This window comes from Saccostrea cucullata, unplaced genomic scaffold, assembly GCF_032062105.1.
Source record: "Saccostrea cucullata isolate Sc308-1 unplaced genomic scaffold, CSIRO_AGI_Scuc_v1 ctg64, whole genome shotgun sequence".
Classification (NCBI taxonomy): domain Eukaryota; kingdom Metazoa; phylum Mollusca; class Bivalvia; order Ostreida; family Ostreidae; genus Saccostrea; species Saccostrea cuccullata.
Window position 1 is genome coordinate 134,161 of NW_026937285.1, and position 14,531 is coordinate 148,691.

At 32.3% G+C, this 14,531-nt stretch overlaps 2 protein-coding genes across 2 annotated transcripts; both read left to right on the forward strand.

The window, feature by feature from the left end:
- Nucleotides 1-297: 297 nt before the first annotated feature.
- Nucleotides 298-9,892, forward strand: LOC134247704 (deoxynucleoside triphosphate triphosphohydrolase SAMHD1-like). Its single transcript, XM_062730035.1, has 8 exons — nt 298-329; nt 1,490-1,549; nt 5,364-5,524; nt 5,763-5,908; nt 6,677-6,747; nt 6,851-6,991; nt 9,566-9,730; nt 9,836-9,892. Exons 2-8 carry the CDS (start codon nt 1,502-1,504, stop codon nt 9,890-9,892), a joined length of 789 nt encoding a protein of 262 aa, XP_062586019.1. The 5' UTR covers nt 298-329; nt 1,490-1,501.
- A 1,247-nt stretch (nt 9,893-11,139) lies between these two features.
- LOC134247719 (uncharacterized) lies at nt 11,140-14,427 on the forward strand. The gene is made up of 5 exons (XM_062730051.1): nt 11,140-11,338; nt 11,982-12,041; nt 13,288-13,380; nt 13,675-13,792; nt 14,242-14,427. Exons 1-5 carry the CDS (start codon nt 11,153-11,155, stop codon nt 14,364-14,366), a joined length of 582 nt encoding a protein of 193 aa, XP_062586035.1. The 5' UTR covers nt 11,140-11,152; the 3' UTR covers nt 14,367-14,427.
- The last annotated feature ends 104 nt before the right edge of the window (nt 14,428-14,531 follow it).

Sequence of the window (14,531 nt, forward strand, 5' to 3'; positions counted from 1 at the left end):
AAAGGAAATGACCATTATTAATTGCTAAATGTCGAGATAAAGGCAACAGCAAGTGTGTTCTTCATTTCATATAATACTTCGGACAAATTCATATGAATATGTAAATAGGTCTGCTATTAACGGATGAGAATTTTTGTGTAATTTTAAAATCAAACAGGGATCTTTCAGCATATATACATGTATATATAGAGAGCTGATGGTCTCCTGATATTTTAAACGGTTTTAATGATTTGATAGTGGTGCTTTATTGATGGGAAATAGAGCACTAGAGCACTCATTATTGATTTGTGTCTTTTTTAAGCGGACGTCTAACTTGATGATTGCCAATTGTAAGTACAAAAAACTTTTTGTCTCATTTCTTTTATCAGCTAGCTAATTAATTCTTTGTTGTAGTAATACAATCTGAATGTAGTAAAAATATCTCGAAGTAATATTCTCTAATGATATAAAACAAAACCCGTAGACGCAATATCAAATTCATAATAACAATGACTTCCTCAAATTTAGTAAATAACATGCATAGCTGATTTATAGATCGATACAAATGGACAGAATGGCGTCTGGTTGACACGATAACACCATATAATATTAACATAATATCTTTTTGTTGCTGAAAATGTTAAAAGGTTGACTCACATACATCTTAATGCATAAACTTTATCACGTCGATAATTCAATTCTTTATTGGCACTAAAGCACTATGTACAATAATACATTTAACATTAAAAGTTTCTGACATATATAGACAAAATATGTTTTGTAGATACAAGGTTGTGTTAATTAGACAAACAAGATAAGATGTTAAGATCTAGTAATCTTGAATACTTGTGCACATATTCTTCTTTTGATAAGATAAGAAAATAAATTTTTATGAAGTGGAAGACATAAATGTGGTTGTATTTCCAGTTTCGTAACATCATGGCTGAATGAATTAGAAGATATTTTAAGGACGTACGAAACGTACCGTACCTACTGATAACTTTTGAAGATATTCTTAATTTAAGATTATAGTGTCATCAGATGTTCAGAGACAAGAAATCAGCATGCAATACTACCATGGGTTTCTGAAAAGATATCAAAAATTCTTGTATAATTTAAAGAAAAATATACCAAATATACCAAATATACCAAAATTACTAAATATTTATTCTAGATGTTTTGTATATCCAAAAATGTTTTAGAAGAAGTGTACAACAGCATATATAGACATTAAAATGAAACACTCGGTTCCTTTTCCTTTCAAATTAGTATCATTTTTGAACTCTTCAACTCCAAGGAAAAAGACGATCAAGTTTAAACTACGTTGCGTATGTCCTTAAACAATATAATGTATTCATCTACACCATCCTAATTGGTACCAAGTAAAAAAAAGATGAATTGTTTATATTCAAAACTTTGATTTAAGACGTTGGGGATTCTTTTACATAGTTCTGTACTAATCTTCGCACTCGCTCTCTCTAAATAAAATGTTTGCATATGTCTTTTCCAGTCATAAAAAAATATGCAGGAACCACCAACTTCAATGGAAACAAGGACACTTCCAGGAAAAGTATGTACACTTCATTTACGCTAGTAAATAAAAAAAAATCGGAATTGAATATATACACATTATCATCGCCTACTAACACCAAAAAAAAAAAAAATTTTAAAGGCAGGTATTTTTTCATGTTTTATTTTTAGTAAAGTTTATCAAAAGCATTGTATAAATCAGTATTTGTTCTCTGCCATCGAGTATTATGACTGTATTGACTCAATTCATTAATGAACTAGAGGCCCACGGGCCTTATAGGTTGCCTGAGTATCATGCAACAACTTTCCAATGATTGAATTTTGTTCATGTTTTAAACTAGACGCCATAGCATTCACAATTTTTAAAAGAGGTACCATTGCTAATCGCACAACTGTACACTTAGCAATTGCTTAGTTTGGTTACTTAATACCCATAGACAGGATAGGGGGACAAAAATTCATTTCAACTAATCAGTAATATTCAACAATAATCAGTAACCCCTACCATACATGAACACCCGACCCTAGGTCCACATATTTCACAATTTTGGAAAAGGCACCCTTGCAAATCCAAAATGTTTGATAAATACCAAGGAGCAGATTTCAAACAATTAATTCATTTTCAGTATACATATAAGTAGAGCCCCCTCCTTTATGGTACCCCTGACCCAGGGGCCTTGAAATTTACAATTCAGGAAGAAGGGCCCTTGCTCTTCATAGCTTTATACTATAGGTAGTTCATCTGCTTAATACCAAGTTAAGGAGCACTGAGAAGAAGATTTTCAAAGATTTAATGCATTTTCGCTATATAATCAATAGAGCCCCGCCCTTAACACCAGAATCCCCAACCCTGGGGACATAAAACTCAGAATTTTGGAAGAGGCATTCTTGCTCATAATTACTATGTCCTTAATTAGTTTATTTTAAAATATCCAGGAGCAGAAAAGAAGACTTTCAAAAAGTACAGTATTTTCACTATATAAGCAATGCCAAAGACCAGAACCCCTGTCCTTGGGGCCGTAAAATTCATAATTTTGTAACTTTTCATAATTTTGTTCTTAGTTAGTTTACTTAAAACCCAAGAGCAGAGAAGATGATTTTCATCAAAGAATTTCTGCATTTTCTCTATGAAATCAATAGAGCCCCGCTCTAAGACCAGATTCCCTTTCCCTGTGGCCATAAAATTCACAATTTTGGAAGAGGCTTCTGCTCATTACAACTATGTACTTAGTTTATTTATTTAACGCCCATGCCAGGAGCAGAGAAGATTTTCAAAGAATTAATGTATTTTCAGTAAATAACCATAAAATTCACAATTTTGGAAGAGGTATTCTTGCTCATCATAACTATGCACTTTGTTAGTTTATTTAAAACCCAGAAGCAGGGAAAAAGATTTTCAAAGAAATAATGCATTTTCACTATATAATCAATAGAGCCCCGGGCAAAGACCGGAACCCCTGATCCTGGGGCCATAGGATTCACAATTCAGGAAGAGGCATTCTTGCTCATCATAACTATGTATTTAGTTAGTTTATTTATTACTTACTTTATTTCATACCCATAATAGTTATGACTATTGATAAGCTTAACTTCGAAAAGCTAAGAATTTTGGGATCAACCCGAGTACATTTACGATGAAATAGAAGCAGCGTTCAGCAGTAATTGAACCATTTGAGTCCGGTGATTTTTCTCCAAAACGCAAAAGAATGCGATCGGTATACTTTATAATGAGGGTCGAAGATTGTCGTTTCAATGCAATATAAAGAAATAATTTTATATAAAATATATTTATAAAAGTTACAGTAAACACGTTGGTTTGTTTACGGAATTTGGGGGCGTGGCTGTATCGAAGATCGATTCGCGGTTCTGTAGGTTAAAATCATTTAAGTTCAGCTTTCATTCCTTGAATTAAACACCTGTCTGACAACATTGAGCTTGTTTTTTGCCAAATAACACAAGACATGTTTGTTCCAAAAATATGTCATTTATTATGAAATGACAACATATAAAATAATATAATACATAAAACTGAATAAAAAAGACTGGGAGACAATGTAACCTTAAAACACAATTCCTGAGAAAATTATAAAACAATTATGCAATAACAATTGGTCTCCCAGTATGTGACTATTACATAACATATATAATTTGGCAAAATAGGTGGCCTCCAAAATATGGCCTTATACATATGATTGGCTCAAAATTCCATTATTTGGTACAATATAATATACATAGAAAATTAAATAATTACAATGAAAACATAGACATATGAGTTTGAGGTGGCCTAATAACATAGACATATGAGTTTGAGGTGGCCTAATGTACAGTTCAAGTCTGTTTGGGGATGGTGGGTAATCCAAAAAATATTGCAGCAAATGTTTGGCCGTCTTGTCTTTACAATAGCAGTAGATATAATGATGCTAGTTCTCTTATCTCGAAAAGATAAAATTACCGGGGGGTCTCCACGGGTTTACAGATAATGAGGTACAAAGTGGGGAATTACAAATTAACATATAATACATGAAACTTAACTTAAAATAATTTTACTAGCATAAAATATCATTTAGGTTCAGCTTTCATTCCTTGAATTAAACACCTGTCTGACAACATTGAGCTTTTTTTTTGCCAAATAACACAAGACATCTTTGTTCCAAAAATATGTCATTTATTATGAAAGGACAACATATAAAATAATATAATACATAAAACTAAATAAAAAAGACTGGGAGACAATTGGTGGCCAGCATTTTGTTGCACCAAAAATTACTTAGCGATTCTTTCCGTATTTGACTAATAGTCAGCTTTTGAGTTGTATTATTCATGTAATCAATGGTTTAAATATGGTTGCATTAAATTTCATTGTGAAGAATGCACTGTTTTGATTGTGTTGGATAATCATGTTAATACCAAGATGTACATTTAATTTTCAAATTTGGAAATTTTTGTGTGTGTCTTTATTTGCTTAGGATTGTTGATAACATTTTTACTTTTAATAGCTCCGCTTTAAAAATTTCCCCATTGGGCTGCACCTAGGTTTACTCATATGAATCAAATGAACCGGTATCATGCTATTGACAATATGTTTTATATTGAAACTAAATTAGTTTGTTTTGAATAAAGCATTGATAATGAATTTCTGACTACATTTCGGGTGGCGCAAGATCATGCTAGGCATGTATACGTCGTATTGGGTTGTATTAAGGGTTTTTTAAGTCATTCGAAGTTTCGCTGCCTTAAGTGCAACAGACCCCCCACCCCCACCCCTTCCCAAGTATATTATTTTGTATGGTTTTTCTTTTCATGAATGTGTTCATTAACTTATCGTTTCTCTTTTGTAGAACGGGATGATTACTTGTATGTGACGAAGATTTATTTAATGTTATAACAATTGTAAAATTAAAAAGCTGTTGCACTCGCGCATGCGAGCTCATCCTATACATTGGTGTTTTGAGTTTTTATTTGTAAATAATTTATGTTCGTTTGAACTGGTGAATTTAGAACATAAAGACTAATATTCCATGTAATCTGTTCACTGTTATAGACTTTGAAAAATGGCGGCTTTGCGATTTCACATATATTGAATTTCGGATATATCATAATAATTTGCTTGGTCCCCTGAATTTCAATATATCCGGGGTAGGCTGTATATAGCCCCGCCTTAGCACTAGAACCAATGACACTGGGGCCATAAATTTGTAGTTTGACTGAAAAAAAAACAGTTAAAGTTGACCTGATATTCATGTTAAAATTTGTGAACAAAGAGACACCGCTGCACCGAGAGCGTTGAGTCTTACGTTTTTTAAAATCTTAAATGCAAAAAGATAAATTAGGCTTTGCTGCATTCTTTTTTTCAGATTTTTAATGATCCTATATGGGGTCCAATAAAGATGAATCCTCTCTGTGTCAAGATTATCGACACTCCTGAGTTTCAAAGACTAAGATTTATAAAACAACTTGGAGGCTGTTCATTTGTTTATCCCGGAGCATGCCATACACGTTTTGAACACTCCATTGGGTATATATATCTCTCTGTCTATCTCTCTCCCTATCTCTATCAAATATTCAATGTGTAACAGCTGGGTTTATTCCTCTATCACATGCGATATAAAATCCATATCCAACAAAAAAATTGAAATTGTGTTTAAATCCTAGTACTGTTTCCTTTCACAACTATTAACTGTATATAAGAGATACTTTTAATCCATTTCAGGATGTATTATTTACTCCATTTTTAATCAAAACATACATTGCAGAACATCGTATCTAGCTGGACTTCTTGTGCGAACTCTCAAGGCTAACATGTCTACAGATCCAGAATATAAAAATATTAATGAAGATATATCTATAGACGAAAAAGATATCCTGTGTGTAGAGATTGCTGGGCTTTGCCATGATTTAGGTAGGAATCAGTTCCTCTAATTGTCAGAAAAACTTGACATTGAATTCGTATTCTTTTTTAATTATTCCTTATTATTTCTCCATTTTTCAAATCCGACATTCTTTCACAGAAACATAACTTTTCACCTCTAATTCATTCTTGAATAAAGAAACTTCGATGTTGAATTTGTCAATATTTTAAGTGTAGCTGGGCCTACTAGCTATTAAGATCTTATTTCTCACTGCTTAGCTAAATGATTCAATCCTAACCACTGGTAGTATTTATTAATTTGATTTAAACATATGCAGAATGTATGTTTCAAAGTGCATTCTGACAATTTTTGAACCTGCTTAAAATGTTTATTTCTCTTTTTCTTTAAATCCTAGAAAATCGCCATTATCCATCCAAAATATTGAAATACTATAAATTGATGTTAAAACTTATCTGCACAGCATTTACCCATTTCTATATCAAATAATTATGTCTTCTTGTTACTTGAAGAAAGATGCTGTCCGTTCCATTTTGAGCTGAAAGTGCATCCTAATTCATGCACATGCATTATTACTTATATGAATATTGAATTTTAATATAAAGTCATATTTGTTCGATTGATTAAGAATTCGACTTTAAGGAGACGTTTGATTCTTAAAAATATACTATAATGAAACTGTTTTTCATTACGTAAAATTGATATATTTTGAAACAAATGTTATTCATGCAAATTATTACAATATTAAGGTTTATAGCTTTTCTTTGGCATCAAGACATATAGGCACACTTTCTTTGTAGGCCATGGGGCATTCTCACACTTGTTTGACAAGATGTTTATTCCTAGGATTGATAGAAAATCAAAGTGGAAGGTCAGTGTCTTTTTGAAAAAGTATATATATATGCATGTTATGTTTCTCAACCTAAAGCGTATTGAATTGGATATACTCTTTACCACTGAAAGTTTTATTACAGCATGAGAAGGCTTCCATACAGATGCTAGATAGGATCTTCGATCAAAACATGCATGACCTTCAAGAAAGCGCAAAAATTTATGGACTTGACCTACAGAAAAATTCAAAACATAGACAATTTATCAAGGATTTAATAAAAGGGGTACATGTACATTATTAGCATATTTAATATAAGATAATACATTCTTACTGATATATTTCTGTTTGATAAAATTAATTAAAGTGTAATATCGCAGAGAGCCAGAGGCTCTGCAATACATCTAGAATTATAAATACACATGTACAATATTTAAAAGCTTTATATGGCGTATATGAGCTAAAAATAACAATACGAGATTGAGTGTAGATACATGTATACATGAAATATCCTATTTAAGTTCAAATTAGTTTTTCCAATGATTTTGAAGTAGGATAACCTAACATTTCTATAGTTAAATTATTTTGAATAAAACTTTCTCTGTTATTTAAATGTGGATTTTGTAAACAAATCGATTTTGTTTCAAATTGTTGATATCTTTGACACACGATCGATTTAAATTGTATAATTTAGGAATCTTGGAATTTTGGTAATCCGAACTTATCAGAAATACGCCATATTTGGGTTTAACAATTGAAATAAGATTTAAGTTATTAAATATTTTTTGACCAATTTCTTTAATTACATCAGCTATTAATTTGACATCCAAAGGAACAGGTGGAACAGCTATTTTTGTAAATCTCTCTTAAGTTTCTATATCTCACTCTATTTTCAGTAGTAACCTCTCTCTCTCTCTTCCTTTCTCTCTCTCCTTCTCTCTCTCTCTCTCTTCAATTCTTTCTCCCTCTCTCTCTCTCTCTCTTCTCCCATCTCTCTCTTTTCTTTTCTCTCCCCTTCCCATCTCTCTCTCCCTTATTTTCTCTCTTCCTTTCTCTCGCTCTCAATTTTTTCTTTCTCTCCATCCCTCTTCCTTTCTCTCACCATCTATCTCTTTTTATCTCTCTCCCTCTATCTCTTATGTATTTCCATACATGCACAATGTTTTAGAAAGAAGAGAAAAAAAATAGGGATTCAAATTATATGTAACTGTCGTTGTAAAAATCTAATTATTAAAAAGATTCAAATCAGATGGCCACCAAAGCATTTGTCAGTTTTTTTTAGCTCACCTGAGCCGAAGGCTCAAGTGAGCTTTTCTGATCAAAATTTGTCCGTTGTCTGTCGTCGTTGTAAACTTTTCACATTTTTATCTCCTTCTCAAGAACCACTGGGCCAATTTCAACCAAACTTGCTACAAAGTGTCCTTGGATAAAGGGGATTCCAGTTTGTTCAAATAAAGGGCCACGCCCTTTTCCAAGGGAAGATAATTATGAATTGGAGAAAAATTAATGGCATTTTAAAGAAATCTTCTTCTCAAGAACCACTGGGCCAGGAAAGATGAAACTCATGTGGAGTCATCCTCAGGTAGTGTAGATTCAAGTTTGTTCAAATCATGACCCCCGGGGCCAGGGTTGGGCCAAAATGGCCGACCAAAGTTTTACATAGGAGTATATAGGAAAAATCTTAAAAAATCTTCTCAAGAACCACTGGGCCAGGAAAGATGAAACTCATGTGGAATCATCCTCAGGTAGTGTAGATTCAAGTTTGTTCAAAACATGACCCCCGGGGCCAGGGTTGGGCCAAAATGGCCGACCAAAGTTTTACATAGAAGTATATGGGAAAAATCTTTAAAAATCTTCTTCTCAAGAACCACCGGGCCAGGAAAGATGAAACTCATGTGGAATCATCCTTAGGTAGTGTAGATTCAAGTTTGTTCAAATCATGACCCACGGGGCTAGCAAGGGGCCAAAATTGCCGACCAAAGTTTTACATAGGAATAATACAGAAGAAAAATCTCTAAACATCTTCTTCTCAAGAACCATGCCGAAATATGGCTGAAATATTGCCGACTCGGCGTTAAACAATATAAAATCAATCAATCAATCTCAAGAACCACTGGGCCAGGAAAGATGAGACATACGTGGAATCATCCTCATGTAGTGTAGATTCAAGTTTGTTCAAATCATGACCCCCGGGGATAGTGGGGCCAACATGGCTGACCAAAGTTTTACATAGGAATATATAGGAAAAATCTTTAAAAATCTTCTTCTCAAGAACCATTGAGACAGGAAAGATGAAACTCATGTGAAATAATCTTCAGGTAGTTTAAATTCAGATTTGTTCATATCATGACCCTCAGGGTTAGGTTGGGGCCAAAATGGTCAACCAAAGTTTTACGTAGGAATATATATAAGGAAAACTTTTAAAATCTTCTTTTCAAGTACTTCAAAGCCATGGTTAGTCATATTTATATGGAATCATCCTGAGGAAGTGTAGATTCTAGTTTGTTTAAATCATGACCCCCTGGGGGGATAAAATTCAAGCCCCCCCCCCCCTCAGTAAACATTTAGTTCTGATCAGATATGTGCTTTTTCCTAGCTGATGTGCTCAGGTGAGCGCTGTGGCCCCTGGGCCTCTTGTTTAATTACAGATATATGCTTCTAATTATTCCTCTTTCTACAGATATTTTTAAAAAATCATTTTATGAATCAATTATAATGAAAAAAATTTTCCAGAAGAAGAAGGCCAGAAAGAAAAAAGATGCAAAAAAGGACTTTCTTTACGAGGTAATTTCCAGGAAAATAATTTTTTTACTGCAGTTTATCAATTTTTCGGGAAAAATGACAGAATTTTAAATTTCAGATTGTGGCTAATGAAGAGAATAAAATTGACGTGGATAAATGGGATTACTTTTCTAGAGATTGTCATATGCTGGGTCTGAAGCATGACTTTCAGATCATGCGGAGCATAATGCTGGCTCGTGTCATCAAATACAAGCGGGGACACCGCATTTCATTTCCCAAAAAGGCAAGTCTTATGAAAGCATATGATTTTACCACAGTGTTTGAAAATTTTCTATTTCTAATCAAAACATCAATTGACTCCAGCAGAAATCTTTTTTCACCATTCCAGAATAATGAACAAGCTTTGAGATCACGATTTGGATCAAATAAATTTGTTTTTAAATAATGTGTTTAAAACGATTTGAGAAAAGCAAAAATATATTACAAACATATCGGTTTATCTTTCAGGAATACATGAATCTTTTCGATATGTACCACACACGCTATACCCTTCATCGCCGTGCTTACCAGCATCCGGTCAACAAAGCTGTTGAGCTAATGTTAGTTGTGTATGAGTGTAATTGCAGGAGGTGTACTTTGATTACAATAAAAAAAAGCAACAGCATATTGAATTAAAAAAGAAATTTATTTTTTCAATTTCAAAATTTGGCGAAATTGAGCTGAGTATATAAACTGCCTTTTCCATCACGTAGCTAGTAGTGTCATAGTTTTGAAACACAAATAAGAGTTCATATAGAAATGAATACTCGGTACTCTTAAATCAAACAAAAAATTCTAATCAGTAAATATATAATATAAAAAAGGACAATATATCGTTAAATTTTCTCAATATTGAATACATTTATCGATAAAAATTTGTCAGTCATAGCTAGGTCATTGCCACCGTTTGTTTATTCTATACTTGCCCTATCTTTTTGATCAGCGATTGCCCAAACATTTTCAGTGCTGCAATTATTCTTTTCTTCAAAAGAAGAAATCAATTACTGCAATCATTTTTCAGAATGCATTTTTTCAAATCCAGACTCATAAAAGTGTAAATATGAAACATGTATTTAAATTGCTCACAGATTTTGATAAAGACTTTTCCTTTTTATTCTCCCTAATTAAAAAAGACACTTTAAGGTCATATGCAACGTAGTGTGAAATTTTAGTCTTTTTCCATGGAGTTGAAGAATTCCAATTCTTGAAGGAACTGTGTGTTATTTTTTGTTGTCTATATATGGTGTTGTACACTTCATCTAGAACAATTTTGGATAAAAGAAAAATCTAGAATATATGTTTAGTAGTTTTGAAATATTTTTAATATCTTTAAAAAATCCCAGGTAATGCATGCTAATTTTTTGTCTATGAACATCTGATGACCCTATAAGCCTAAATGAAGAATATCTTGAAAAATTATTAGTAGGTAAGGTACGTTGAGTATGTCCTTAAGTATTTTAAAAGAAATTTTGAATTGTTTGTTTGTAGACTTATAATTTATTTGATACAGGATTACCGATGCACTGGTTTTGGCCAATGACAAGTTGACATACAGATATAGGTTTGTTCGTTTTATATATTTTAGAAAAAGAACATATTATATGTCCTACATGCTGTTTTACATTGATACCTTTTTTATTTTAGAGAGGGAACCAAACAGAAAAAAATGCCACTTTCAGACACCATTAAAAACATGGAAGCATATAGTCTCGTCACAGACGACGTCATTGATCGCATTCGTTTTGAAAATTTCAAAGATAAAAAATTCAAGGAAGCTAAAACGATAATTAATAGAATATTCAGACGTGATTTGTATAAATGTGTCGTAGAGAGGACAGTTGCAAGGGTAGAGGTTTGTCATTAATGTTTCTTTGAGAAGAGCTAATACTAACTATTTTCTTTTTGACCTTCTTGACAGCACAATTGATACGAAAAGTTTGAAATCATAACTGGTAAAAGAGTATTTTCTAATATTCAATCCGATCAATGCATTGGTTTAATGACAGGAATTTTGATTGAATAAACAAGACATTGAAGACTTGTTCAAGTCCTTATGTTTTTGTGCTCTTTTAAATGTCAAACATAGATGCTTGATAACAATAAACTAGAGAGCAGGGGAACAATACAAAAATCAACAAATTAAAAAACAAAAACATACAGACTTGACCATGTCTAAGGACTGCATTGCTGATTAAATTCAATGTTCCAACTCCTTGACTGAATTTGTTCCTATTTGCGTTATTGTAAATGGTGTAATTATAAATGATACATATTGTGAATGACATTTTACAATGAAAATATGTGGGTCTGAAGACCCAAATGACAAAATGATATACATGTACATATTGCCTTTTATCCAGTTGTAAATTTTGATTGCAGTCGAACACGCTTAACACTCAGTACCCTCTCGGCTTCTCATTTACGTGAACATTAAGTGAAAATGAAACAGTATTATAGCATATTAATTAGATATGGAATTTTATATTCCTTTTCAGAAGTGTAGAGAAAGCAGAGTCTATCAAGATAGAATTGAGAAATGGGACATCCACATTGAGGTAAAGTAAAAGTTTTTCGTTTACGATGTGAAAAAAAAAACTTTTTCGATTTCTCTGTCATAGGTGTATGCTACGAAAGCCATGAAGGGACACGTTGATTTTTCAAAAAAGTAAATATTAATTCGAGATCTCGAATTACACAATCCGTTCCCACGGATTACCTATTCGTTCCCTCGATTTATAATTCGAGATCTCGAAATACACAATCCGTTCCCATGGATTATCATTTCGTTCTCACAGATTATCAATCCGTTACCTCAAATGATACAATCCGTTATCTCGGATTGTAATTCATTCTCTCAGTTTAAACAATTCGTTCCCTCGGAATGTAATCCCTTCTCACGATTTCATTGATATCAGCTATCTGTACATATCGGATATGGCAATACGTATACGTACATGTACGTGTTTTATGAATAGAATATTGTAGGTGTTTAGATCCTACCTTTAAATACATATTACGGTCCAAAATGAGAAAATAGCATGAACCTGACTCAAATCTATATTCTAGTACTGATATTTATATAAAAAGAAGTCCTGGGTTTTGTTTTACATGTATATTAGAATAATTGAAAGTCCTATATATTAAAAGTAAATATGGCTGATGTGTAATTGTTTTTTATCTAAATAAAATATACGTTGAATTAGTTATAAAAGAGGTTCGGAACGACCGCGGTTGCTGAAACAAAATACATGACTCGCATTAATTGATTCAAATAGTTGAATTTGAATGTTTATAACATTACATAATCATAAACATATATACATGTAATAAATTCGCGAGTACTGATTGCCAAAATCATAAGACTGATGTTACAAATCGAGATCTCGAATTATTAATCCGTGGGATCGGATTGTGTAATTTGAGATCTCGAATTTTAAACCGAGGGAACGAATTATTAATCCGTGGGATCGGATTGTGTAATTCGAGATCTCGAATTTTAAACCGAGATCTCGAATTATTAATCCGTGGGATCGGATTGTGTAATTCGAGATCTCGAATTTCAAACTGAGGGAACGAATTGATAGTCCGTGGGAACGGATTGTGTAATTCGAGATCTCAAATTAATTTTTACTTTTTTGAAAAATCGACGTGTCCCTTCATGGCTTTCGTAGTATGCTATTGTACAATGTATTCTTCCAATTTTCTCTTCTTAGTTAATGGCTAGTTTCTTAATACTTCGTATAAACATGTTTGTTAAAAAACAGTACATTGTCTAAACAAAAGATTTTTTGATTTTATTAGCCAATTGTATTCAGTTATGGAGCTCAAAGGAAAAACCCTATGGACAAAGTTCTCTTTGATATCGGAGGTACCGAAGTGAACCCAACTGAAGAGGTATTAAACTAGGCTTGAATTTCTTTACATCAATGTTTATATATGTGTCTCATGTTGTGTATCATGTTCATATTGTTTTTCAATTCCAGAAAAATTCTGTGTATTTTTTGTTGTTGTTACAATTTATACTGATACACTCGTATATATAATTAATATGTAATATGTAATTAATACGTAAAGATTATTTAATGATGTTCAGTGGGCCTTTGCCAATTATTGTAATTGTGTTTGTGCCAATTAAGTATTTGTATTTGTATTTGTATATGAATAATATATTTTTTTTTCTTCATTTAGAAATCTGCCATGCTACCTAGAGTCTTTGAGGAAACTTACTTACGCATGTACTGGAAAAAATCCTCTGTAAAAGGGAATGGATTCGAAGACGCAAAAAATTGGTTTAAAAATCTAAAAGGTGGGCCTTCACTTAAATATAAAGGAAAAATACAGGTAAAAATATTTAGTATCACGAGGTACGAAAGCCTGTGAGTATCATGTATTCGACAAGAAAAATTTGAGGTTATTTCCATTTGATATACTCAGTAGTCTCGTAAAAATTTTATTACTTTAATATTGACAAAACAACTGAGATTTACCTAAATTTAAAAAAAATATATTTATAGGTGTATTAAATATAAACTAAGCTATATTTGTCTTAATGGAGAGCATTTCATTTTCGGTAAATACTCTTTATCGAACTTATTTTTAGGGAAATAATTCTAATTTTAAATGATTTTTTTTATCGGATTCTTCATCAAAATTATGTTTGGTGTTTTTTGGTTGTTTGCTTAGGTTTTTATTTTTTTACAATTAAAATAATGGTACATTATTAACCAAAAACCCATATTTCTGTCCGTTAAGTAGAATTCAAATTGGCTGGAAAGCGGTATCATCTCCGTCTCAAACCAAAGCAAAAGAAAGTACGGCGACTTGGTGCCAAGAACAAAGGGACTAGGCATACACCGCGCCATCGACAAAGGGAAAACTAACTCTGTATAGTTTCAATTGGTTCTTGTGCAACATTTCATCCGTCTTTGATTGTCTTGAGTACGACAGGACATTTTTATTAGGCTAAGAAAATTGAAAAAAACAACATCTTGACTAAATGAAAATAACCAAAAAAATTACTTCATATCCTGACCTGGCAGCTGTCA